The following is a 26,015-nucleotide window of genomic DNA, read 5'->3' as shown; positions in this document are numbered from 1 at the left end:
ATATTACTGATCTAAAAATATTTTATTTTAATTATTTTATATTCAACAGTTTAAGATGAAACGTGATAACAAATATGGTTTTTTTTTATATTGTTACAGGAGCAAACCAAAAACGTTCGCGTTCGATCACTGTTTCTATTCCCTGGACCCGGCCGCGGAAAATTTTGCGAATCAAGATGTGGTGTTCGACGCCCTGGGCCGCGATATTTTGGACAATGCGTTCCAAGGCTACAACGCCTGCATTTTCGCCTATGGCCAGACCGGTAAGACGATCAAATCATCATAATATCGTATTATCACCAATACTAAAAGTATAAAAAAAGAATCACAAAGAAATGATAGATAATAATATCTTTTGAATTCATTTGGAGAGTCATAATGAATCATCATGCTTGCATAATCGTATGGAATATTATTTATAGGGATTATTTTACACATAAAAATACTCATAAAAATGTGTTGTTCTAAAATATTATTTTTGAAATGGCGGTAAGAATTTGTCATTCTTAAGCTTACATTCCGGAACTACGTGAAAATTTACGATTCTATATTTTCATAATAGAATTTTTCCATATATTCGAAATTTTATCTAAACAATATATGTCTAATATTATAATTTATTATCGAATTTTCTGAAATTCTTTTTAATTTAATTTAATTTTAATTAATTTAAGAATTTTCCAATTTTTCGCAAAATACAATATATTTAATTGCACTCTTTTTACGAAAATTAAAAGTTTCGTTAATATGACATCGAGGAGAAATTTTAAACGGCTGTAAAAACAGTTTAAAATGTACTAAACTTTTTATTGCGATACGATGTTATCGTAAAATTACTGAAACACCCTCCAATCCTTGTTCCAATCCTTGTTCCTTTTCTTTCTTAAGATTTTATTCCACAAATATATGATCCATTTACTCCATCAATTTATTTAATGCTATGTCTACTTTAATGCCATGACATTTGCAATTTGTCGAAAATTATCGGAAAATTAAAATTAAATTTAAAATAGATAAATCTAACTCTTTAGATTACTTCGTAATCTTCTCTAATGGAGCACCTATCTAATGTAAATTTAATGGAAGATATTTGAATGTTTAGTTAATGATTTACAATGATGAATTTATTTATTCTCGAAATTATTTAATTTTGAAAATTTATATCATTGAGTCCTAAATAATTCATTCAATTAAATTATTTAATTTGTAAGTATATTGTTTTAATTTCTGTTTTCTGTGTTCTACGAGACAAGAGATAAAGAAGACCATTATATTTATTGCATAAAATATCGAATACAAATTAAAATGAAATATTTTTAAATTATATAACTTATCTTAAATCTCGCTTAAAAGTAAAATAGCGAAACTCTATTTTATTACGTAATAAATAACCTGCAATTCTTTAAATATAAACATATTTTTAAAAAGCTAAAATACATTTAATATTTTATTTTTAGAGATAAATTAAATAAAAAGTTCAATTAAAAAGAGATATTAAAAACATGAATATGAAATATTTAATATGTATCATCATATTATTAATAACGATAAATTTTTAATATTTTTTTCACTGTTTGTTGTGATAGATCATAAGTTACTTCCATTTATTTTCATTTAGACTTTATTATACTTATATTGAAATAAATAAATGCTGAAAATTTTCCTTATAAAAATTAAAATGTTAAATTATTAAAATTATGAATAATTACAAATAAAAATAAGTATGACTCTTTTTAAGATTGCGAGGAATAAGTTGGAAATTTATAATTAAATTTAATAATTTATTACTTTCTTTTTTACACAGTATCATCTATCAACGTGATAATTGATAACGAAACCAATTTAAACATTAATATGTTAATATCCGTACTATTCAAATATCTACCTATTTGATATCTACATTTCACACGAATAAAATTTGTCGAAGGAAATTTAAATTCTTCAGCTAGAGATCGCGCAATAATCTATATTCGTGTAACATTTCGACCTTGATTTCACGGTCTTCCATATAGCCACACCCAACGTAATTCGCAGCTGATTAAAGCTTCTTTCACGTGGAACATTTCCACCTACTTTGATCAGATTCTAATTTCATTAACATTGTGTAACCGTTTCGGATTACAGATTTGTCGCTTCGATTTGTAGTTTTTAAATCCTTTATTCCGATAAGATATTCATTGGTCGGCAGGAATGCGATTATTATTAAAGTTCATTTATATGTACCGAATGTAATTTTAATATATCGATCTGATATGTTTTTTTTTATATATTTTATATTATCGAATTAAATTCTTCGAATTTTAATTAAATTCTTCGTGCAAATTTAAAAATTAAATATATGTTAAAATATATTAAATTAATTCACGATGATTACATGCACTGCTGAATTGAAAACTGAAAAAATTTAATTTTTGTTTTAATTTCATTATTGAAAGCATATTTCTATATTTATTATAAACATTTTAATAAACCTTAATTACAATTTTTATTTAAACAATAAATCTTAATTAAAACGTTAAAAAATTCCGATCAAAAAGAAAAAGAAACGAATATTAAAGCTAATAGAAAATAAAATTTCATTTTAGATCCTCATTTCAGGCTGAATAATCAAATAATATGCTACCTTTAATATCATTTAAGCAGAGGAACGAAATAAATTTATTCGTTTCTCATGAATCGTAATATATCCTGACTTGTTCAATTTTTTCTTCCTCTTTCTTTTCTTTTCGAGAAATGAAAAGAGGCGCTTTTTACCCTATATTTGAATATGAATGAAAAGTATACGGAGAATTAAAGCTAGCCGTTTTGGAACGAGAGTTAAGGGTTAAAAAAATAATAGGACCAATTAAAAAATGGAGGAAAATAATGACGGAAGCCAACGAATTCGTGCAATGCCATGAACTCTGCTATTTGATAATCTTGGTTAATTGAAACTTGAAAACCTTAATACATACATAAAAGTTAAGGATTGATTATAAATAACATTTCTAATTTAAAAAGAATAATTCTATTGGAAATTTTAAATAAATTATTATTAGACATTATTAAAATATTATATATAATATATAATATAATTTATAATAGTCACTTATGTCAAAATTAGACGTCATCTTTCTAATCACTAAATTCTCTAAAAGTAGAAAAAAGAAATAAAATAATTCTTTATTAATATCTAACGTTGCTGAATATTTTTAATTTACAATTATACCTAAAAACACACTCTAAAATTTAAAAAAGAAAACAAGCAATGAAAAGAAATTAAAAAAAGATAACAAAAAAGATACCAAAAATAAGAGAAACAACGAGATAAAAGATTCTAATCCCTAAATGAGTAACCATCAAAGAATCCTCACATTCCAGATTTCGACATCCGTGTATCCTGCTCCCTTTATTCCTACTGAAGGGTAGATCTTCCCCGAAACATAATCACCATCCGCTTTTGCGCATGTGAGAATAACGCAATTACAAAAGGATGAACACCGATAAAACGATGGTGCATGATTGATCTTAGACGAAAGACATTGACTTCTGGCATAGCGTTCGATCCCTTTCCATCTTTGTTTGATCATTGGCAAGAACGAGAAAGAAGGAAAGAATAAGATTATGCACTTCTAAAGACTCTCTCTCTAGTCTTCTTGCACTTAGCTACTACTCGCTTATCGATCAATCGGATTTAAGATTTAACCTCTCTCCCCTTTTTTGTCATCCTCTCAAACGCTTAGAACGATATAACGATAAAATGTCTTATGAGAATTTGTAAAATAAGAATACAAAGTTAAACCAGTTAAGACTTGTAAAAACAATGGTGTCAATTGGGTTAAGTTCATTTGAGAGGATGATTTTGTTCTTTTTCTTTTTTTTTTTGCTGTTGATTGTTGAGCTGTTAAAGGTTTCTTTAGAAAGTGGCAAGCTTCAATGAAATGAGGTTACATTTTCGATATAGAATTTTAAATATAGGAGTAAAAATTTTGAAAAATTGAATTGTTTTTTTTTAGAAATTATGAATGTATCCAAGATGATCGATTATCAAAGATTTGAAGAATGAATGTTTGAAACGAATAATATTTTTGTTTTTTAATAATATTTTTCGAAAATATTGATAAATTTTAAGAATTATGAAGATCCATTAGATGACAGTTTATTATGGAAGATGATTGATTATCTGAGAATTAGGGAGTCTTCAAATATAATTAATCAAAGAACTAATAAAATATCTATCTTAATCTCATTTTATAAATTCAAAAAAAAAAAATAACAACTCTTATATAACGTTTACCCCATCCTTTCTCAATCTTGATAAGATCTACCCTCTACCTTCTTTTAATTACATAATTTGCATAATTCGTCCCTCGACGAAAACATTTCCAGAATAGAAACCATAAATTTTTCCAAAAAAAAAGGGACACTCTTATCTCATCAGGATATAATCATTTTATCAAACTAACAATCCTAACTTCAAACGAATCCACTTAATCCAATTTAATAACCAATTTTAATAATTCTACGTTTGCTTGTTATAAGAAAAAAAAACATTGGCGAAAAATTTCACTAAAAAGAAGCAATGTTTCCCTTTTCTGAAATTATTCATGTAAATATGTGTTCAAAAAATACGAATTTTTGAAAAGGGTCCGGGAAATCATACACGATGATGGGAAGCGGTGACAACAAGGGCATAATACCTCGGCTGTGCGACAACCTCTTCGACATGATCGCGAAGCAGCAGAGTTCGGAATTGACCTACAAGGTTGAAGTTTCGTATATGGAGATCTACAACGAGAAGGTGCACGATCTACTGGATCCAAAGCCGAACAAACAGTCGCTCAAAGTCAGGGAACACAATGTTCTAGGCCCGTATGTGGATGGGCTTAGTCAGCTTGCTGTCACGTCGTTTCAGGTAAGATCCTCCATCATTCATAAGGAGAATATATACTTAAGAATACGGAGAATACATATTTTGTTAAGTTATATATATCTTTTTTTTTTTTTTAAGTATTTTTGGAAAACATCTTTGTAATATTTTTACAGCTGTCTGATAATTTTTATTTGGTGTAAAATTTACTCGACTCAAAGTTTTGGAATCTTTTTCGTGTGTTTTGATTACAATTTTGTCTTGGAATACTTTTTTGCAAAAGAAGATGAAAATAGATATCAAATTCTGGAATCGAGCCATTTCCAGATATTGGTTTCCAGAATTCATTTAAGCTATTGAATCACCATATTGAATCCTGCGTTAGTTAGAATAATATTATAGCATGAAGCTATTGAATCCTGGAATCATTAAATAGGATAGATCCTGGAATTATTATATGGATCATTGAGCTATTCAGATTCTCTTAGAATCATTGATAAAATAAACTGTTGAATCATTAAATTAAACGAATCTTTGAATTATAAATTATCTTATCAGTCAAATAATAATTATAATATGTTATCCAATTATTACACGTTAAATTATTATTATCTATTTAAATTCTAGTTATTTAATTTTTAAATTATGAAAAATCATATAGAAATTTATTATTTTGTCATGTAGAAAATTAAGAATTTCATTAATTAGATAATTATTTATTTTATATGATTATCTTTATATTTTCAACGATATATCTTATTTAATCACAATCAATTTGTAAAAATTTTTTTCAATTATCATTTATCAATGAATATAAACTAACATACTTATCTAATTTTTACGCAAAACAACAAATCACATCGGTTTTATTTATCGGTTGTTTTGTCTAGCAACTGGCACAACTCCAAAATGAAACTGTTATGATCAATATCTGTCATTGCAGTAATTCGTCAATTTAATTTCTCTAATAATATACCATTTTCTGCAATTAAACTACAAAACTAGAAATTGTTTATGACTACAGGAATTAAATGATTAACAACTCTTTAATTTTTAGATATTTAGAAATTTATCACATAATTTATTATTTTATTTCTTTTTATTTTCTTTTTTTCGTATCGTTATAAATTTATACAGTTTCATTAAAACTGATATTTTTTATATTATTAATCTTAAGCTTTTATAAAATGTTCCTTTATTTAATTTTTGCTTTTATTTCTTTTTAGTAATAATATCAATTTTAAAATATTCGTAATATAAAATAGAATTAATATGACGATACGAACGATCAGAACGAGACAAAATCAGAAACTCGCTATAACCTACAATAATAATTTCATTATCATATGTTTACATACTCCACACTTGATTTTAATCCAAATATTTACTTGCTTTGTTCCATGGATGAAAACTACAAAAGCGCGATGCCCGAATTGAGGTTTTTCTTAATTAGAAACCATACAGAAAGTTCATGTATTATACTTTAATTATATTTTGTCTGGTGTTCGTAATTTAATTGATACTCTGATGCCAATTAAAAGAATCGCATTAACCTTTGATTCAAATCTTCGTTGAACTATAAGTGACCATGACAGTTGTCATTAAATTAAAATTGCATTTTTCCATTCGAAAAATTAATATAAATTATTATATAGATCTTTAATGTATAATCCAATAATATTAATTATAAGGATTAATGCAATTTTATATAAATTAAAAAAAAAATTTTTTACCTAGTTTATAAATCATTAAATAATTTATTATATGTATCTCTATATAGAACTATAATCATAGATATCAATTTTGCTATGATTGAAAATGTGAAAATGTCAATAGCTAGTAATTTAAATAACTTGATATATATTTATTCTTTATTTTCCCCATAAACACACGAATAAAAATAATATGCAAAAATAATAAAAATAATAAAATGTTAAAAAAATCTATAATATTTAATTGAAATATAATGTAAGTATTGCAATTAAGGTGTCGCTTGATTTACATAATAAATATTGCTTTCCGACAAAGTTTTATTTTGAAATCATTTATTTAATCGCAATATTTCAATTAATTTCAATAAAACATCACCGTTGATCCCATTGATGATGTTATAGTATATCTGACAAGTGTAAATGCAAATTACTAATAACCACCGTGATATTTTACATATTAAATTATATATATTATTTATTGAAATTTATTCATTCAATTATGCAAATACCTACTAATATGTACTGATTAATAATATTTTGAAACTAGATTAAAGAAATTTTAAATCGAAGAGAAAAACTTAAATTTATTCTTCTTTTAATATTTTATAAATTGATTGTCTTTATTCAAAAATTCAAAAATTATAAAAATGTGATATGTACCTATTTTCTATTGAATTCCTTACTGATAATGGAATCTAATTATTTTAAAATTCAAATACTTGAGTTTTATTAATGTTAATTCCTGTTGACTAATAATATATATTTGTTTAATTGATTATATGATGTTAAAATTTATTCAAAATTTATCCAAAATAAAAATAATTCATTTCAACTAAATATTGAAACTTTTCCCTAATGATCTATGAAAAATATATTCGAATAACATGATAATTATCCTTTCGTTATCCAACTTGATCGAGTTGATTGAACTGTCACGATTAGGATCAATCGAATGACTTTTACCGATCGTTCGAGCAATGTGCATTAAACGAATAAAGATATATATATATATATAAAATGATATATGATCCTTTAAGAAAGTAAAATCAGGTCGTTTTATATGTAACGAAGGTAGTGGTTACTTCTTTTATGCAACAAACACGTTTCGTGCATACCAGTAACGCGTGATAAGTTTCAATTTGCCTCATCGACTGTGAACTAGGATAGTATCATATCACATTTTTCGGCTCCATTATTCTTTTAATACAATTTTTTATCATGAATACCATGGAATACCTTATTATTTATTGAAATTGAAATTGAGTAAGAAAGTTAAAAGTTTGTAAAATTTTGTAAAACAAAAATGAACTAAAAAACTAAAAGAACAATTTAAATCTACTTTTATCATAAATAATTTAAATTTTCTAACATTGTTAATTGAAAAATCCTTGATAAACTCTATAATTTTACAATCTATTGAAAATCAAAAGAAACATTTACAATAATGTAATATTTCTCGTGAATTAAATTATAAAAGAAGTATATTTCATATATATTAAAAATTAAAAAAAAAAGATTAGAATAAAATTCCAAATCCAATTATTTAATGTAGAATCATAAAGGCTTAATACAATACATCCCATTTTAAAAATCATGCTCAATTTTTTCCTTATTACATTCTTATTAACTATATAACACTGTGCTCACCGCTGAAAGAAAAATCTTTTCCCAAAAGATTGCAAGATCAAACAAACGTGACTGCCCAATCTCAATTGAATTTTCCAACTAGCGAAAATCTCAGGAACCACTTACACAACATCCCCGACCAACCTGTTACCATCATTAAACCATACATTCCATCAGCTGAATTTCCCAACCCAATTACCCTAATTTCCCAACACTTCCACAACGAACGAAATCCTCCAGGTAACTGTTCCAGGTAACTCGAGTCCAGAAATTACCTTTCACCAGTCAGTTAAACCGAACCTGGATCTATCCAGGATTTCTCGCGTTGGAGAGAAAATCGTTATCGATAACGAGAGAAATCGACGAGAGAGCTAAGCGAGCGAACGATTTTGCAGGACATCGACAATCTGATGGCGGAGGGCAACAAGTCGAGGACAGTTGCGGCGACGAATATGAACTCTGAGAGCTCGCGTTCGCACGCAGTGTTCTCCGTCATCCTGACGCAGACGTTGACGGATTCGAAGAGCGGTGTCAGCGGTGAAAAAGTGTCGAGGATGAGCTTGGTGGACTTGGCGGGGAGCGAAAGGGCTGTGAAAACTGGGGCGGTGGGCGATAGGCTTAAAGAAGGAAGCAATATAAACAAGTAATGAGAGTTTATTATTATTATATTGGAAGAGGAAATTTGACGTGAAATCATTGAGCTTTGATTGTGAATTGATCGAATATCAATTTTCCTATCTTGCTTTTTTAGAGAAGATAATAATGTTCATTGAGAATTGATTAAATACATGAAAAAGTAATATTTAAAAATATTCGATGTAATTAAGAATATTGAAAATATATATATATATATTTATTTGTAGATCGAATGTTTGTATTTTTTTGTTTTTTTTTCGTGAGAAGTATTTACAATGATTTGAGTTCGATTGCATAAACACACAGAATGTAGAAAGAAAGGATTATATGAGATATAAGAGAAATAAATATTTACAGATCCCTAACGACGTTGGGTCTAGTCATTTCAAAGCTGGCGGATCAGAATTCCGGAAGTAATAAAAATAAAGACAAATTCGTGCCGTATAGAGATTCTGTTTTAACGTGGCTGCTGAAGGTATTGTTTAATACTTACGATGTATTAAATAATGAATTTCTTAATTGTTAAGTAATAACAATAAAAAAGATATTACATTCATACTTGTACAACTGAAAAGCGTATTAACATGAAATTGCTAATAGAATCACTTAATATGAAAACATTTTTTTGATAATTATTATATATTAATGTTATATAATCGATAATATACAGATTTACAAAATTGTACACTGTACAATTATAAAATTGCATTATATGTATTCATAAATAATGAAATAAAACTTTTTCCATTATTTTTACATTTAAGAAAGATTTAATTAATTTTAAATGTAATTTCTTCGTTTACAACCACATTTCGTATTTTATCATTAGGATAATCTTGGTGGGAATAGTAAAACCGTAATGGTGGCCACTATATCTCCAGCTGCGGATAATTACGAGGAAACGCTTTCCACTCTACGATACGCGGACAGAGCTAAGAGAATTGTTAATCATGCGGTGGTCAATGAGGATCCAAATGCAAGAATCATTCGAGAATTGAGGCAAGAAGTGGAAGCACTGAAAGAGATGCTGTTACATGCAACTGTAAATTGATTAAGACATGTTAACACTTATATATTAATTTTATGTTAGACGAGCTGAACAAATATGAACTATTAGAGCTAGTAATGTCTTGGAAAAATTCTTTTATAAGTTTAAGTTTTATAGATCTAAATATGTAGATGATCGTGTTGTTTCTAATTTAATTTAATATTAAAAAAAAAAAAATGATTGAAAAAACAGAATATTTTGAATGAATATTTAATTGATATTAGATAAAGTTATGAGTGTAACATTATTAAAGTCTAATTTTAATTCTTCATAATATTTTAAATCCATTTTATATTTGGATATTTTAATCGTTATTGAAGTAAATTTTTAATACCGACTAAAATTTTTCTTTTTAAAAAAATTATTCTTTGACTTTATTAAATCTCTTTCAAATTTATCTTTCTGTTACAAAGGGACAGGGATCGATATTGGGCCAGCAACGCACAGATATAACGGAGAAGCTGTCGGAATCGGAACGATTAATGAAAGAAATGTCACAAACATGGGAAGAGAAGCTGGTGAAAACGGAGAGGCTGCAACACGAGAGGCAACAAGCCTTAGAGAAAATGGGAATCAGCGTCCAAGCCTCTGGTATCCAAGTGGAAAAGAACAAATATTACCTCGTTAATCTGAATGACGATCCAAGCTTGAATGAGCTGCTAGTTTATTATCTAAAGGTATTTAAAAATGCCTTAGAACACAAATGACAGAATTTTTAATTTGAAAAAACTATAAATAAAACCAGACTTCCTTTCAAATTTTAAAACACATTACTGTATTTGTTTAAAAGTTCTCATTTTTCTATTGAATCCTTTATATAATTCTTAGAATAACTATTAAAAATATATTGTTAATAATTATTCTACCTTATTCTATCTTATATTTTTAATTATTATCTCTGACAAGTAGAAATATACTAGAAAAAAAATGAACCAAATATAATTTTTGTTCATTCATCTACCATGTTCCCATATACTAGTTTCTTTCTTTTTATTCTTTGTGCACAAAAATAAGATGAATATTTTTTAATTAAAGATCAATTTTAAATGAATGAAGAATCCCATTTCATTATTCCACTTTGGTGTACAAATGGAGTAAAGTTATAAAAATAGACAAATAGATATTTCTGATTACATTTGTGTTTGTTAAAAATTAGGAAAGGACTCTGGTTGGGGGACGTTCGGCCAAGACAGAGCAAGATATCCAATTGCATGGACTTGGTATCCTGCCTGAGCATTGTGTCATCACGATAGAGGAGACTGGCCTCTATATGACGCCATTAAACGGTGCTAGGTGTTTCGTGAACGGCACTCAGGTAGTTGAGAAAACACCGTTGTTGCACGGCGACAGGATCGTCTGGGGAAATCATCATTTCTTCCGGGTGAATTGTCCCAGAAGCGCAACAGGTAACGCTTAATGGATATCGTTGATTGAATTCTTTGAGATCGATGCGTGATATTCGTGTATGCATGTGACTATTTCTGCTTCCAGCGATCAACAGTGAACCTCAGACGCCGGCACAGAATATCGATTACACCTTTGCACGGGAAGAACTTATGCTTAACGAGCTGTCGAACGACCCTATACAAAGAGCCATCGCCAGACTCGAGAAGCAGCATGAGGAAGATAAACAGGTATGCTTGGGAATAAATGATATTTGATGAGGATTTATAGAGATATTGCTGATGTTAAAGAGAAGAGAAATTGGTTCTATAAACTTTGATGAAGAGATATTAAAGAGATATTAATATTAAAGATAGGAAATTGATTGTGAAATTATTATTTTAAGAATTTATACATGATCAATGTAAAGACCAGCAAGAAATGATTATAGAATTGAATATTATAAAATAATATTATAAAATAATTATAAAATAATATTTAAAATAATTATAAAATAATATTAAAATGCATTATTTGATATTATTATTTGATTGATAAGTGACAACAATTTTATCATAAATATTATGTCTTTATTATTTTTCAGAAACTTCTATATTTGCTACAAATTTTTATGCTCTTAATGATAAGAAGATTGAATTTCTAAGAATTCTAACTGATAAGTCTTAATTCTTTTTATCACAAGTTACCAAAAATTCAGATATAAATCTTAGGTATCTTGTTTATCAAGTTTTATCAAGTTAAACGTGACGATTTTTTTCTATCTTTAGGTCGCATTGGAGAAACAGAGACAAGAATACGAACGTCAGTTCCAGCAGCTTCGCAACATTTTATCTCCATCGACACCTTATTCTCCTTATGTACCATACGACCCCCTAAGGGGCAGTCAAAGTGGTAAACTTCCTGCTTGCACACCAACTACGCAAATGCGGGTGGAGAAGTGGGCTCAAGAAAGGGACGAGATGTTTAAGAGAAGTTTAGGCCAATTGAAAGCCGACATTTTGAAGGCGAACGCTTTGGTACAGGAAGCTAACTTCTTGGCAGAAGAGATGGGGAAACAAACGAAGTTTAGTGTCACTCTACAAATTCCGCCCAACAATTTAAGTCCAAACAGAAAGGTAATACTTGTTGACATAAATAATAAGTTTACTTTATTAATTTATTCTAAATTGATCATTAAAGATGTATAAATGTGTATTATCTTTCCTATTCTTTTAGAAGATAGCAAGTTTTATTTATAGACATTGATGTATTATGTAACTGAATTAATATTGTTTTTTTTTTATTGAAGACAATATTTTAAAAAAATCGAAAGAACGAACTCTTTTATAAATTTCTTAATTTTATTTAATTTTTATTAATATTGATTTCATTTTGTATTTTAAATATACTTTACATTATACATTTATCTTTGTTCTCTTAATTTATGATTGACACGTTTGATTTTACACCGTGCTTTTTTTATTTTATTGATTTCCATTATCTTTTCATTTATGTTTGTGTTCGTTTTGCTTTATTTTATTCTGCTTTCACACTCTTCGACATGTAGAGTGTATTTTTTCAGCGGGGCGCATTCGTTAGCGAACCTGCGATTCTAGTGAAAAGGACAAATATGGGTAGCCAGGTGTGGTCCATGGAGAAGTTAGAAAACAAATTAGTCGATATGCGGGATATGTACGAAGACAGAAAGGATCCCAACAATTGTCAACGATTGCCTGCCATTAAGGTACAATTCTAACGAATTCAAAAAATCTCCTCTGTTAACTTTTATAAAAAAAAGAAAAAATTAAAACTTTCTAATTTACGAGCTGAACTTGAAATCAATTAATTTGAAAAACTTTTCTAAATTTAAACAGGATGAAGTACCCGGAAAAACTCAAGATCCTTTCTATGAATCCCAGGAGAATCACAATCTCATTGGAGTAGCGAATATTTTCTTAGAGGTTTTGTTTCACGACGTTCGATTAGATTATCACACGCCAATTATCAGCCAACAAGGAGAAGTCGCTGGACGACTGCAGGTCGAGATTAGTCGCATATCTGGTCACTTCCCTCAGGATCGTATCTGCGAGGCTGCGTCGGAATCGTCGGCTGACTCCACCTCGTCAGAGCCTGAGGACTATTCCGGCTCCAGTCACATCACGTGCCGCGTGACTATCAAGCAAGCAACCGGCTTGCCACTGTCCCTGAGCCATTTTGTATTTTGTCAGTACATGTTCTGCGGCTATCCGGATCCCACAGTGGTCCCAGCCGTGGACAACTCGGAACAATTGAACTCGAATTGCCAGATAGGGCAAAGAGACTCTCTGGTGTTCAAGTTCGATCACACGAATGATTTTACCGTGCCTATTACGGAGGAGTTTATCGAACACTGTGCAGGTAAGTTATCGCGAAAATTTATTGCAAAATTAAAATTTATTATCAGATTATACAATAATATTTATCATGTGTGAGAGAGCTTCGAATATCAGAGCATTTGAAATTAGGTTATTTAATATAAGTTATCCAGTGTGCTTTCTATTCTTAGTTCATAAAATCTATCTAATGTAAGTCTTTTTTTAATCCAGTTCTTCAAAAATTTAATTCATGGAATGATCTGATGTTATGAATGGAAAAAGTTGAAGTGTATAAAAAAATATATTTTTTTTTTTTCATTTGCAGAAGGGGCCTTAAGCATAGAAGTTTGGGGACACCGAAGTGCCGGATTTTCCCGAAGCAAACCAGGCTGGGAAGTCGAGCAACAACTTGCCAAAGCTAGATCTTTGGCTGATCGATGGTCAGAATTAACAAGGAAGATAGAATTATGGGTTGAAATTCAAGAGTTGAACGAGCAAGGAGAATATTCGCCAGTGGACGTAGTTGTAAAGCAAGATACGTGGACAGGTATGCATGTTTTTCTACGTTTTCTACGTTTAAACTTGATACAATTTAATACATTGAAATTAATATAATTTATATTTGTTTGTAGGGGGTATTTATCAATTACGTCAGGGGCAGCAACGACGAATACAAGTTCGTGTAAAACCAGTACAAAATTCAGGAACATTACCCATTATTTGCCAATCGATATTAAATATAGCAGTTGGTAGCGTGTCTGTAAGGAATCGTCTTCAAATTCCATTGGACAGTTATCAGGATGAAGACTTGAGCATATTAAGAGAAAAATGGAGCGAAGCCTTAATGAGAAGGAGACAATACTTGGATCAACAGATACAAAAACTTATTAATAAACAGGGTATGCCTATATGATAGAAACTTGAAATATTAATTCAAACCATGATAAATTTAATTGAGCATCAATTAAGTATGATTTCTATTATATAGATAAAACTGAACAAGATATAGAACGAGAACAAAGTCTAGTAGATCAATGGGTCAGTTTAACGGAAGAAAGAAACGCAGTGTTAGTTCCTGCAGCAGGATCAGGAATCCCTGGTGCCCCTGCTGATTGGAATCCTCCTGCAGGCATGGAACCACACATTCCTGTTCTGTTTCTTGATCTCAACGGTGTGTGCAATTTTACCTTATTCATATACCCAGTGATATAATATTTCATGATTTCTCTACGACTAAATACTTACAGCCGACGATCTCTCAACGCATCAGTCAGGGGAAGAAGTTTCCGTCACTGGGGTGAATTCTATATTACCCAAAGAACATGGCAATAAGTTTTACAATTTGCCTATAATTCGTCACATAGAGAAGGATGTGTGCGCCATCGCTGCTTGGGACTCCAGTATACACGATAACAAACATCTGAACAAAGTCACAGACGGTAAAGTTGTAATAACAGTTAAAAATATTGAAAATTACAATATTTCAAACTGTAACAATAATATGATATTTTTCCAATTTTCTCGTATTTCAGCCAACGAACGGGTATTTTTAATTTTGAAAACAACGATACGACTCTCTCATCCAGCGCCAATGGACCTCGTACTGCGCAAAAGATTGGCCTTGAACATCTACAAACGACAAAGTATCACAGACAGAATTTTCAAAAGGATCGTCCGTACGGATTGTTTGACCCAAACTGGAGTCACTTACGAGGTCGTGTCTAATATACCAAAGGCTAGCGAAGAACTGGAGGATCGCGAGAGTTTGGCACAGATAGCCGCGAGTGGCGAAGACAACAGCCTATGCGACGGTGAAACTTACATTGGTAAATTTAACAATTATTTCGCAGAATATTTTATAAATTGAAGATCGATCAACTTGGACAAAAGCATAATCGAAACTCACATGTCTGATGTTTGCTTAGAAAAATATACACGCGGTGTTTCTGCGGTGGAAAGTATCTTAACTTTAGACCGGTTACGACAAAGTGTCGCGGTAAAAGAATTACTGCAAGCACAAGGTCAACCACTTATGCGCAAGACAGCAAGCGTACCCAACTTCTCGCAGGTACTACTGCCTCTACGCCGTCTCGGACGCACTGTATGCTTTTCGTTTAATTTGTTTTCTTCTTTTCCATTTTTTTATATTTTGGTATTTTCTCCCTTCAAATTCAAATATTTCTTTCCTTCATTTCAATAGAATCAGTAGAATTTTAGAAATTTTTATTTGCATTTAATGCTCTTTCTTGCCATCTTTTCTAGCTTGTCTAGAATCATTTGATCGCACATTTAATATTGTAAAATAAATCTCATTGATGATTTGGAAGATAAAAAAGAAGGATTAAAATTGACAAGATGGACAATTTGTACTGTATTATCTCAGTTCAAATAATTCTAGACAAACTATGGTTACGTCATATAATATCTGTTTTAAGATATAGTAGCGAGTAACACGATATACCTGCTATTTACAGATCATGAGATCCGACACCTCGATGGACTCTCTAAACGTGACACGTTCTGAAAGCGTGACTGATCTCAACACCGAGTTGAATGGAATACTTCATTCGCGTCGTGCATCGACGGGTCACACCAGAAACGATGAGAACTTCGTTTCTGCACCAGTTTCTAAACCATTCGGAATCGGTAAGCAAATGTTCGCATCACACTTATTACATTTTTCCAGTGAAAAATTTTCAATAATAATAAAAATCATAAACGTTCTATGATTTCTTAATTGCACATCCTATATAAAATAGCAACTGGAAATATATCAATGTATACAATTATTTGTTTCTTAAACTTATTAAATAAATAATTAAATTTTGAATAATATAATTTATGAAATCATAGAAGATGTACGTGTAAGAAAGAAAATAATAATTGATAACTCGGTTAATAAGATAATAATAAACTAAAGGATTCTTTTTTTATTGTTCACACAAAATATATTCACTCATACAATTCATCTTCTCATTCATTAGTTCACCGTTCATTCTGTAGTAATCCATTTTATTATAATACAACTGATATCGCATATCACTTTTAATATCTTAATCGTAATTAATCAACGATTGAATTAACACGTTACTATTGTTCATAATAACTGTTAACAATATCCAACGGTACTACCATAAGCACGCCAACAAAAAGGTAATTCCAAAATTTCTTGCAAGAGAGTTCTTTTGCTCCGCAAGCGTTTTTGCCATGATGTTGATGAAGGCGTAGCAAATTTAGCAAATCAAATCTTATTTTGTTTCGTTATTACGCTGCTCTTTGATACAGAGCTTGCTACACTGAACGCAGAATTATTTATGCTAAATGGATTGCTACTTACATAAAATTTAATCGAATTTTATTTTTAACGTTTTTTCTTTGTTTTTCTTTTTTCTATTTTTTTTCTTTCTTTCTTTTTTTTTTTTATTTTATTTTATTCTTTGATTGGAATTTACGAATTTATAATCTTATGCGAATTTCATCATTTAATGAATGCAACATCTTAGTTTGCTTAAATCACAATTGAATTATCGATAATATTTAAACGCTTTGATAAATTTTAATGGCACTGTGTTTTGAAGACCTTAGTCTTAGAAAAAAAATATATATATACCGATTTACTTACGTTTTTTCGATCACTTCTGGTTGCCTTGATTTTTTCGCTTTCTTGAATTATATTTGACGAAAAGTCTATTCATTCATTTATGAAATGTGGCTTATGCAGTGTTTTTTAATATTATATATACATATATATATATATATATCTCACCTTGCCATGATAGTCACTTTAAGATTTGCCCTAGTTTTTGACTGTTTTAAAATTCCACTGTTATGTCTTCCTTTGGTATTGGATATGTTGTTTCTGAATAATGGAAGATAATCATCCGTTTCCTTTTTTGTTCTTTTTTATTATTGAAATTCATGTCATCCATCGTTAGCATTCCCTTCCATCGTGTCCTTTATATATTATAATTATCAAAGAATCGCAATTCTTTTTTTAACCTTTTCAATATATTGATAATTATTATAAAGTTTTCCAATTATTTGTCAGTTTTTTCAACTCAATTCGAGATAAATCCAAAAATTTATCAATTTATCAAATTAAATTTACCTTAGGAATTTCTAAGTATTATGAAAAATTTTTAAGATCCAAGCTTCAAATTGATAGAACTTTTTCGAACGAAACTTTTAAAGTTTCGTGGCAACACGTGAAAGGGTTAAAAATAAATAATTTGAAAAAAAAAACGATAATTCTTTCAACTTCTTCAAATCAAAAAAAAAAGACACCATGGAAGGAAATCGCTCACTCACTTAGAACAAACACCGTCAAACGTTTGATCACTCTCCTTAAAGATGTTTGGTAATATCGATCTCCCTCTTAGCAAATTACCACTACACATTGAAACTTCGTATTTATTCTATTTACAGCTTCTATCATACTGTTATGTCACCACGCTATGTTCAACTTTTACGCACGATTCTTTCGTTAACGCGATTTTTCTAGTTCGATGAAATCTCATTCGAAATGTGATTCACGAAGATCACGATCATTGAAAAGAGAGTTGAGCATGGTAAAAGAAGAGAAAAAAAAAAAAAGAGAGAAAGAAGAAAAGAAAAACGATCCATTTTTTTCTCAGATCTGCCTAGCGTTTATTATTAGCAGCGACACTTAAGCTCCACCACTTTTGTCACAAGAATTTCTTTTTAAAAATGCCTTATTATATAATTAGCGAATTTTGTAGCAAAATTGAACGATCAATTCCAAGTTATATTAATATACGCAACTTATCTCTCTGTTCCTCTGTTTATAACACTACGTCTACTACTTCTACAACTATTTCGGCCCACGCAAGGCTCCATTCTGAACTCAGGTAAAATGGAGTCTTGATTGATATTTGATTGATGCCCTAACAGGCAACGACGATTAGTATACATATGTCTCGTGAGTGGTTGAGTCTGTCTGTTGTTTTAGTTTTCCAGTAAGCCTTAAATATGTACATATATATATATTTGTATATATTATGTGTATTGATGGTTATTCATTTTTGCGATCTATAGCTATTTTCAGAACTGGAAGAGATTACATATATGTAAGATTACATATATATAAGAAGAATGTAAAACGTTTGATTAATCATTTAATTTATTAAGTTAATTTTAAATCTCTTCTTTGTCGATTTGAACTTCTTATTCGTGTATCAATCCCTTCATCTTAATATTTTTAATTCCTTTCCTACTCTCAAAATTTTTATACTTTTATTCTTATTAATAAAATCTATCAAATGAAACGTTTTTTAATATTGAAATATTTCTTCAAGTTTCAATAATTACATTGATTTATATAATTATGAACATATTTTAATTCAAGCATCTTCAATTAAAGTAACTTGAATCTTGAACGAGGTTTAAAGATTTAGAGTGGTTTTCTAACGTGATTAATAATGGATCACAAAGCTTTATCTTTTTATTAAGCTTTTTATCCTCATATTCAAAAATAAAAAAAAAAACACGCTGCTTTATTATACTCCTTTTTATTTCGAACCATCAACACTTTAGGTTTTGAAAATAGTTAATGCCTATATCGTTTCTTTGCAATGAATTGCAATGTTGTTTTATCTATATTTAGTTTCATCGTTTTACTGTTGCATGCGAATGTGCCCTTTTACGTGCAAGCAAAATCTCTGTTCGTTCATTGTCTCTTCTCTGTTTCTGGCTCACACAACGTTCACACAATGATTTTTCTGCTCATGATCGATCGCTTAAAAGAAAGTCACGTCAACGCATTGCAAAAGCAAGATGAAAGAACGATCTTCTCCCGCGGCTATCGCAGTTTCTATCAAAGATCATCACTGCGTAGAAATCATATTCACTAGCACTGTATATCATGACTATACAATCGAAAGCATGGGTATATGAGATATAATTATTTTGGCAAAACTTATTTCATTAGAATAGAAACGATTATCTATCTAGTTCTGTTTTATATACATATATATATATAAATATTTATTTATTTTTATTTTTTATTTTTTATTTATTTTTTTTTTTTCATTTCGATTATTCGTCGAACGTTGGGAAATTATTATGTTTGACGAATTCTCGAAAATTGGTAAAATTTATTTACCAATTCGTAAGATTGAATTTAAAGAGTGAACCAACGCGTATTTAAATAATATATATTTTTTACCACGATTCAAATTACAGTTAGTCGAAGAGTAAAGAATGAAAAAAAAAAAAAAAAGTGTAAAAAGAGAAAGATGACTAAGATCGCTTGTGAAATTGTTCTACTTTTACTGTCTCTACCTGTGAATGTGCTATTAAGCGATATTTTAGAAAACTGATGTAGGGTAACTGTATCATATATGTGTAAATATATATAAATATTTATCGATTAATAATTTAGGTGGATATATACGCCACTGAAAAACAATTTGGGATCATTTTGTTTATAGAAAAGAAATATTTATACGAATAAATCGAAATATAAGTTAATCAATAAAGAGACTAAATTGTTTTTCATTTAGAGAAAAAAAGAAAGAAAAAAGCTTATGGCTTTATGAGTAAAAAAGAAAATGGGATATTTGAAATGTATTTAAAGAAATAGATTAAACTTCATATATTTAATAAATATATTTTAAAAGAAAAAATTTTAAGAATTTAAAAAATCCCATTTTCTTTCTCCACAGAAAAAAATTAGTTTAAAGTCAAACAAAATCAGAGTAATACAAAGTAAACAATTTCAGAATAGTGTAGAGGGAAAAAATTAAAAGTAATTTAGCGATGCATGAGATTATTGTTTCAGACATAGTGAAGCATGCTTTATATAAAAGAATAGAGTCTATCTAACATTATCGACTGTACAGTAAAAGGAAGATACTTTTATTGAGAACGTTATGACTATAACTATCACTATTTTGACTTTAAACTAATATAATATTATTGTTAATATACTTTATAACAAATCCACGATGCATCTCAAACGTTTAAAAATAACAAAAAATATTTGTAAAAAATTATTTTAATTTCAATTAACACACATATATATATATATTTATTTTTTGCATTTTGGATTTGTTTTAAAATGGCGAGTTGAATCGTTTCATAGATGATATATATATGAAAAAAGAGAAAGTATATCTACGTAATGTCTCTATTTCTTACAATTCTCCTCTGAATATTAAAATTACCTGTATGTACAACACGAATGTTCTCTGAATCTTCGAATTTGACACAGAGACATACATTCTGATCTGGCTTGATTGATAATATTGAGTGTCTTCTAACAGGCATGATCAATCACACGTGACAAGCCTGCAAAGAGAAAAAAAAAGAAAGGTTTAAGAAGGCTCGCCATTAAGAGGAGAACAGAATGTAGTTTTTAGCGATGATCAAGGAGAATACGATTGCAGGTGTAATCAGTACGTCTATCTCCTTTCAGCGAGACCAACTTTCCTGAATCTGAACCTGAATCTCAACTCATTGACACGTCTGCAACAATCCACCTCTGCCAAGTGTAGGTGACACTCGCTGTTGACAACTCTTTCAAACTGATTTGCCATGAAAAGATACCCTCTGATTGATTGATATAACTCAGATTAAAATTAATAATGATCAGTCAATTTTTATTTCATTAATGTGTAATTTTCTCTAATTGAAAAATTTTATAAGAGAACATAAAAAAGAATTGCAAATTATTTTGCAAATACAATTCTTCTTTATTGAATTTAAAAATTAATTTAATGCTCTTTAAATCTTTCTCCAATATTTTATATTAAACATCTTGTTGCTACAATTATAGATACAGTAAAATAGAATTTTTGTATTTTTAATTTTCATATCATACAGCTAAATAATATTAAAATTGTTAAAAAGAAATTATATGAAAATTATTTCAATGGAGAAAGAATTATGTTTTTCCAGAAATCTAATCAAATCCTGGCAAGTTTGAAAGAGTCTATTCGATCATTCTCGTAGTGATTAGTAGACTATTTGGTTTCCTTACACCTTATTTCGATTATTACGTAGCACAATATGATAATAGATATCGATAAAACCATTCCGTTTTTCGTTCGATATCTTTTTTCTCCGTAGTTAATGTCCTTATTGGAACTGCAGCCTTATCGTGCCGCAGTGCATAGTTTCCCATATGTGTTCGATGTTTTATTGCTTATTACGATTCACCTTACGATACCTTTTTTCTACTTCTGTTTTACCTTTATTTCAGGCTGCCTTATATTCCACGTATTATGTGCTTGAATCTTTTGGATCTTTAGTATCTCATTCGAACACTTCGATTAAGAAATTTTACTCATATATATACTCATTTTGACACGTAGAAATACACGTAGGATAATAAATAATTTAAGAATATCCAAATCCATCGAACAAACAAAAATTACCCGATTAATTTATTAGATGAGGAAAAAACTTCCGAATCAATCAACTAGCTGAGAGTCTCAATGAAAGTATTTATCAATTTTGATCGAAAATAATCGAAATTGGGCTCTAGATTTGAAATTCTTAATTATTTCGTAGAATATATTTATTAATGTTTCGTTATGAAATATTTAGGTAATTTTTATTTCTATGACATCTATTCGGATATCATTTAACAATCCTTAACATTGATAAGTGATACGTAGAGATGTACGATCCCAAGATCTCAATGCTATTATTTTCGAAATTCGAATTTTCAGAATATAAGCGTAAAGATAATAATTTCGATTGTTTGATAGATACTTATTATAGTTTTAGCAATCATTCGAATCTATTCGAAAATTATATCCCAAACCAAATCCTGAACAATATGAAAATACTGTACATACACTGAATTCTATCCAATCTTTTCTTGTCATTTCGAGATCATCTTGCGCTTCTCCAATAATTAAAACGGAGGGATCTTTGAACTTTATCCATAGTCAGATCAATGTAAATTAAAAACTTGACAAAGGAATCGTCGAATACGTGGAATATATATACAATTACCCTTTTCGTTTTTTTAGGAACAGCATGGACACAATCCTTTTGTTCGATATTTTTGCAATCACCGATATATGTGTATCAGAACCGACCTGGCACCTTTTAGTGTGATCATAAACCCGATTAAGTGGAATGTATGTTGTTATCCAAGAAAGAGAGAGAAAGAGAGAGAGAGAGAAAGAATAATCGTGATCAATCATGGATCTATCGATTCCCTTTCGTCGATCTTCATCATGGTGGCCAGATCGGCCCTGATATTCTTGCAATTATGTCACAATTTTTCACGCGAGAGACTTTGATCTTTCTCCAATGATATTTATTGATAGGATAATGTTCGCTTTTAGCGTCTCCAAATATGGTGAGTGGCAAATTGGGTCTACGAATGACCACCCTGCACGAGGAAACGTCGAACGCTGGGAACCAAGTGACGACACCCGTTCATGACGAGGACGAAGAGAAGAGTGACGCTGATTACTCCGAATATGATTCGTATCAGGTAGTACACGTTCTTAAGCCTCGAAAATATTTACATATATTTTATATAACATATATTCGAATCGTATATTTACATACACGATTATTACATTCATTTCTCATTCAAAATATGGAGATTTTGAAGATCGTAACACGATCTTACGAAAAGAAATATTTAAATAAATATAAACAATTCCTACGAGGATTTGCAATTTCATAAATGTTAATTAAGAAAAATAAATAAATTTTAATGCAATACATATTAATCTAACATACTGTTGGATGAAAATTAAAAATGGAAAAGAAAAAAAACATAAAAAATGGGTTAAGGTGTGATCAAACATATAAATTGTTACTTCTCATCAGTTCATCAATCGAGAAATAAAAAAAGAAAAATTCTTAAGTTCTCGCGGTTATCGCCATTATCACAATCAAATCACACGCGATTACGTTCAGGCACCGGTGAAACCAGTAAAACCGCTAACTTCTTCACGCACACTGGATTCTCTCGTCGAACTTCAATCGACGAAGATCAACACGCCAAGCATGAGCAGCAGTGGTTACGGTTCCCAAGCTGTGTCCACGACCAATCTCACGTCCGAGGACTCGATCTCCGTCAAATCCATCAGCGTGGACGAGACCCCGGATCTGGAATATCGAAATTTGTTGGACAACAAGAAACCGGAAAGGATGGACAGCTCGTTGGTGGAGGAAACGCCGGAAGAATACATGGGTGAAGTGACTAACGCGTTGGGCAACTTGAACGTGATGGAGAACACTTGTGGCGAGGGTTAGTTGAACAACTCTTGACAGAACAAATATTTAAATATTTAAATATTTCGTTGCGTTAGGATAACTGAAAGATTTGTTGAAATCGTTAGATTTTTATCTGTAGCTGTAGAATGTATATTCATAAAAATATGTTAAGAATCGAAAGCTTAACCCTTTGCTCTCCAGCAGTGACTCTCCACTGGGATTGTTGCGGCGACAATATTTATTTATGTTTGATTCTTTTAGAATATCGCTTCATAAATATATTCATAGGTTCCTAAGCCCTTTATGTATCTTATGAAGTCACCATCGCGGATCTGAAGTTGCTGGTTCGACTGAGCGAAACAGAGCTGGAGTGCAAAGGGTTAATATTCGTTGTAAGGATTTCAAAGAATGCAATTATTACATGCTTTTCTATCTATATTTTATAGATCGTAGTAGGAAAAATTTGGAAGAAACAGGCGCTTACGTGGATGCGGACATCGACAGTCCAGTTTCTTCGACGAAAAGCGACAGTGATGCAAATCATACCAGTGCAACGCGTATAAACTCTATTCAAAAGAAAGATGTACCGAGCCAGGTTTTGAGTAATAGAAGAAAAAGCGACATGGAAATTAGCCAGGCGTCGAATTCTGGAGAAGACAGCCCTTTGGAGGGTAGTTCGGTTGTGCACACGAAACTACCACCAGGCAAGGTAAATATCTTTTTATCTTTATACTTGCTGTACATTCAAGGAATCGAAGAAATGAAGAAAGTTGAAATTAATTCCACTTACAAGTCACAATACTTCTATATCTTGATTAAATTTCAATATTTACTCAACGATTAATTGAGTAAATGAATTGAATTTTCTTAACTAACTGTATCATTTTTGTATTAACTAAACAATTAATCTTGTAATCACAGGTCGTGCGACGAAGAAAAGCTTCTGCTAGCACAGGAAGGCCTACGAGTTCTCAGCACAGGGCTTCGTTCCCCATGGTCCGTCCACAACTTTCAGAGAGCAAAGCTGCAGCACGGCTTGAACAATCAATGCAACCCAACATGCCCTATGAAAACGGTGATAACAGCTCATCTGAACGAATCGATGGTAGATAGATCGTATTCACTAAAAAAAAAAAAAATTATTTTGCAAATATATATTCTAATTAAATTTCTTTCTTTTTTTCTTTTCTAAAAACTTAACAGATGATGTGAGCGACAAAAGTTCAGCTTTCGGTTCGAGACACGACTTAAGCAGAGTCGAAACTCCACTCCCAGACTGGGTCGTAATTGGTGAATCAGTGTTGGTTCGCCCATACAGCTATTCCGGTGTGATAGCGTATGTTGGCCCAACAGAATTTGCATCTGGGACGTGGATAGGAATTGAACTTGATGCCCCGACTGGTGAGATTCACTATTTTTAAACAGAAGATTGTTAATTTTCTCTACTAATATAGAATAATATTTTTTTTAACAATTAGTCTTCTGTCTTGTTAAATTAATAAAAAAAGTTTTTCCATAATTTTATCTAGAATTTCAATAATTTATGAAAGTTTCTCATTTGATTGTATATTCATAAAAGAACCTATTAATTTTTTCGTTACAGGTAAAAACGATGGTGCTGTGAATGGCCATAGGTACTTCACGTGTCGACCGAAATGCGGAATCTTCGTCAAAGTGGACAAATTAATTCAAGACAAACGGGGCCGAGCACTTAGAAATTATACCAGTACCCCTCAACCTGCACCGATGCGCAGAAGTGTGAGCAGAGGTAAAGACAATTTTGCTTGATTAATTTTACTTACTTACAAACTTGTCCATGATTTCATTTCCGATTTCTCAAAATTTATATAATTTAATATCTTACTTGATAATCGATTAAAGTATCACAAATCTTTTAATCTCAATTGTTGAGGATTTGGCAATAATATTTTGCTAAAAAAAGAAGGCAATAATTAATTTGCAAATAATTTCAATCAAATTCTTTTCTATTCCAGGTGAGGGTTTACATTCCTTGCACCGAAGTCGAAGCCGAGGGGAGGGCCTCTCAACGACAGGCACACGATCTTCACCACGGGGCAAGTAAACGGATCACACAACAACACCGCTTCACCATAACTTCGTTTTACTAATAAGCCACTAAATATCCTAATTGCTACATGCCTATGATATGTGTAGCAGCAGTGTTTCAGTCCCTTAGACAT

At 30.3% G+C, this 26,015-nt stretch overlaps 1 protein-coding gene and 1 long non-coding RNA gene across 14 annotated transcripts in view; one reads left to right on the top strand and one right to left on the bottom strand.

Annotated features, from left to right (window-relative positions):
- Nucleotides 1-25,946, top strand: part of LOC102672787 (kinesin-like protein KIF13B) — a 130,034-nt gene extending 104,088 nt beyond the window's left edge. For 4 of the 13 annotated variants that reach the window (XM_031515337.1, XM_031515338.1, XM_006609954.2 and 1 more), the window contains 27 exons: nt 100-263; nt 4,626-4,894; nt 8,583-8,830; nt 9,181-9,298; nt 9,653-9,865; nt 10,285-10,548; nt 11,028-11,277; nt 11,363-11,505; nt 12,043-12,390; nt 12,822-12,998; nt 13,129-13,651; nt 13,934-14,155; nt 14,241-14,507; nt 14,597-14,779; nt 14,856-15,047; nt 15,141-15,434; nt 15,534-15,709; nt 16,083-16,254; nt 18,459-18,476; nt 21,044-21,118; nt 22,929-23,080; nt 23,515-23,848; nt 24,261-24,523; nt 24,736-24,919; nt 25,018-25,215; nt 25,418-25,582; nt 25,809-25,946. In XM_031515337.1, coding sequence (XP_031371197.1) covers nt 100-263; nt 4,626-4,894; nt 8,583-8,830; nt 9,181-9,298; nt 9,653-9,865; nt 10,285-10,548; nt 11,028-11,277; nt 11,363-11,505; nt 12,043-12,390; nt 12,822-12,998; nt 13,129-13,651; nt 13,934-14,155; nt 14,241-14,507; nt 14,597-14,779; nt 14,856-15,047; nt 15,141-15,434; nt 15,534-15,709; nt 16,083-16,254; nt 18,459-18,476; nt 21,044-21,118; nt 22,929-23,080; nt 23,515-23,848; nt 24,261-24,523; nt 24,736-24,919; nt 25,018-25,215; nt 25,418-25,582; nt 25,809-25,897 — 5,701 coding nt within the window. In that variant the 3' untranslated portion in view covers nt 25,898-25,946. Of the gene's footprint in view, nt 1-99; nt 264-4,625; nt 4,895-8,582; nt 8,831-9,180; nt 9,299-9,652; nt 9,866-10,284; nt 10,549-11,027; nt 11,278-11,362; nt 11,506-12,042; nt 12,391-12,821; nt 12,999-13,128; nt 13,652-13,933; nt 14,156-14,240; nt 14,508-14,596; nt 14,780-14,855; nt 15,048-15,140; nt 15,435-15,533; nt 15,710-16,082; nt 16,255-16,746; nt 16,762-18,458; nt 18,477-21,043; nt 21,119-22,928; nt 23,081-23,514; nt 23,849-24,260; nt 24,524-24,735; nt 24,920-25,017; nt 25,216-25,417; nt 25,583-25,808 lie in introns of all 13 variants that reach the window. The other 9 variants (XM_006609956.2, XM_006609959.2, XM_006609955.2 and 6 more) reach the window with 9 other exon arrangements.
- On the bottom strand, nt 16,508-18,840 carry LOC116186861. The gene is made up of 2 exons (XR_004151912.1): nt 17,917-18,840; nt 16,508-17,467 (listed from the first exon to the last, which is right to left on the bottom strand). It is a non-coding gene; the product is annotated as an uncharacterized LOC116186861 (long non-coding RNA).
- Nucleotides 25,947-26,015: the final 69 nt, after the last annotated feature.

The sequence above is a fragment of the Apis dorsata genome, unplaced genomic scaffold, assembly GCF_000469605.1.
Source record: "Apis dorsata unplaced genomic scaffold, Apis dorsata 1.3 scaffold_67, whole genome shotgun sequence".
NCBI lineage: Eukaryota > Metazoa > Arthropoda > Insecta > Hymenoptera > Apidae > Apis > Apis dorsata.
Note: the sequence above shows the minus strand (reverse complement) of the source record. Positions and strands in the feature narration are given on the sequence as shown.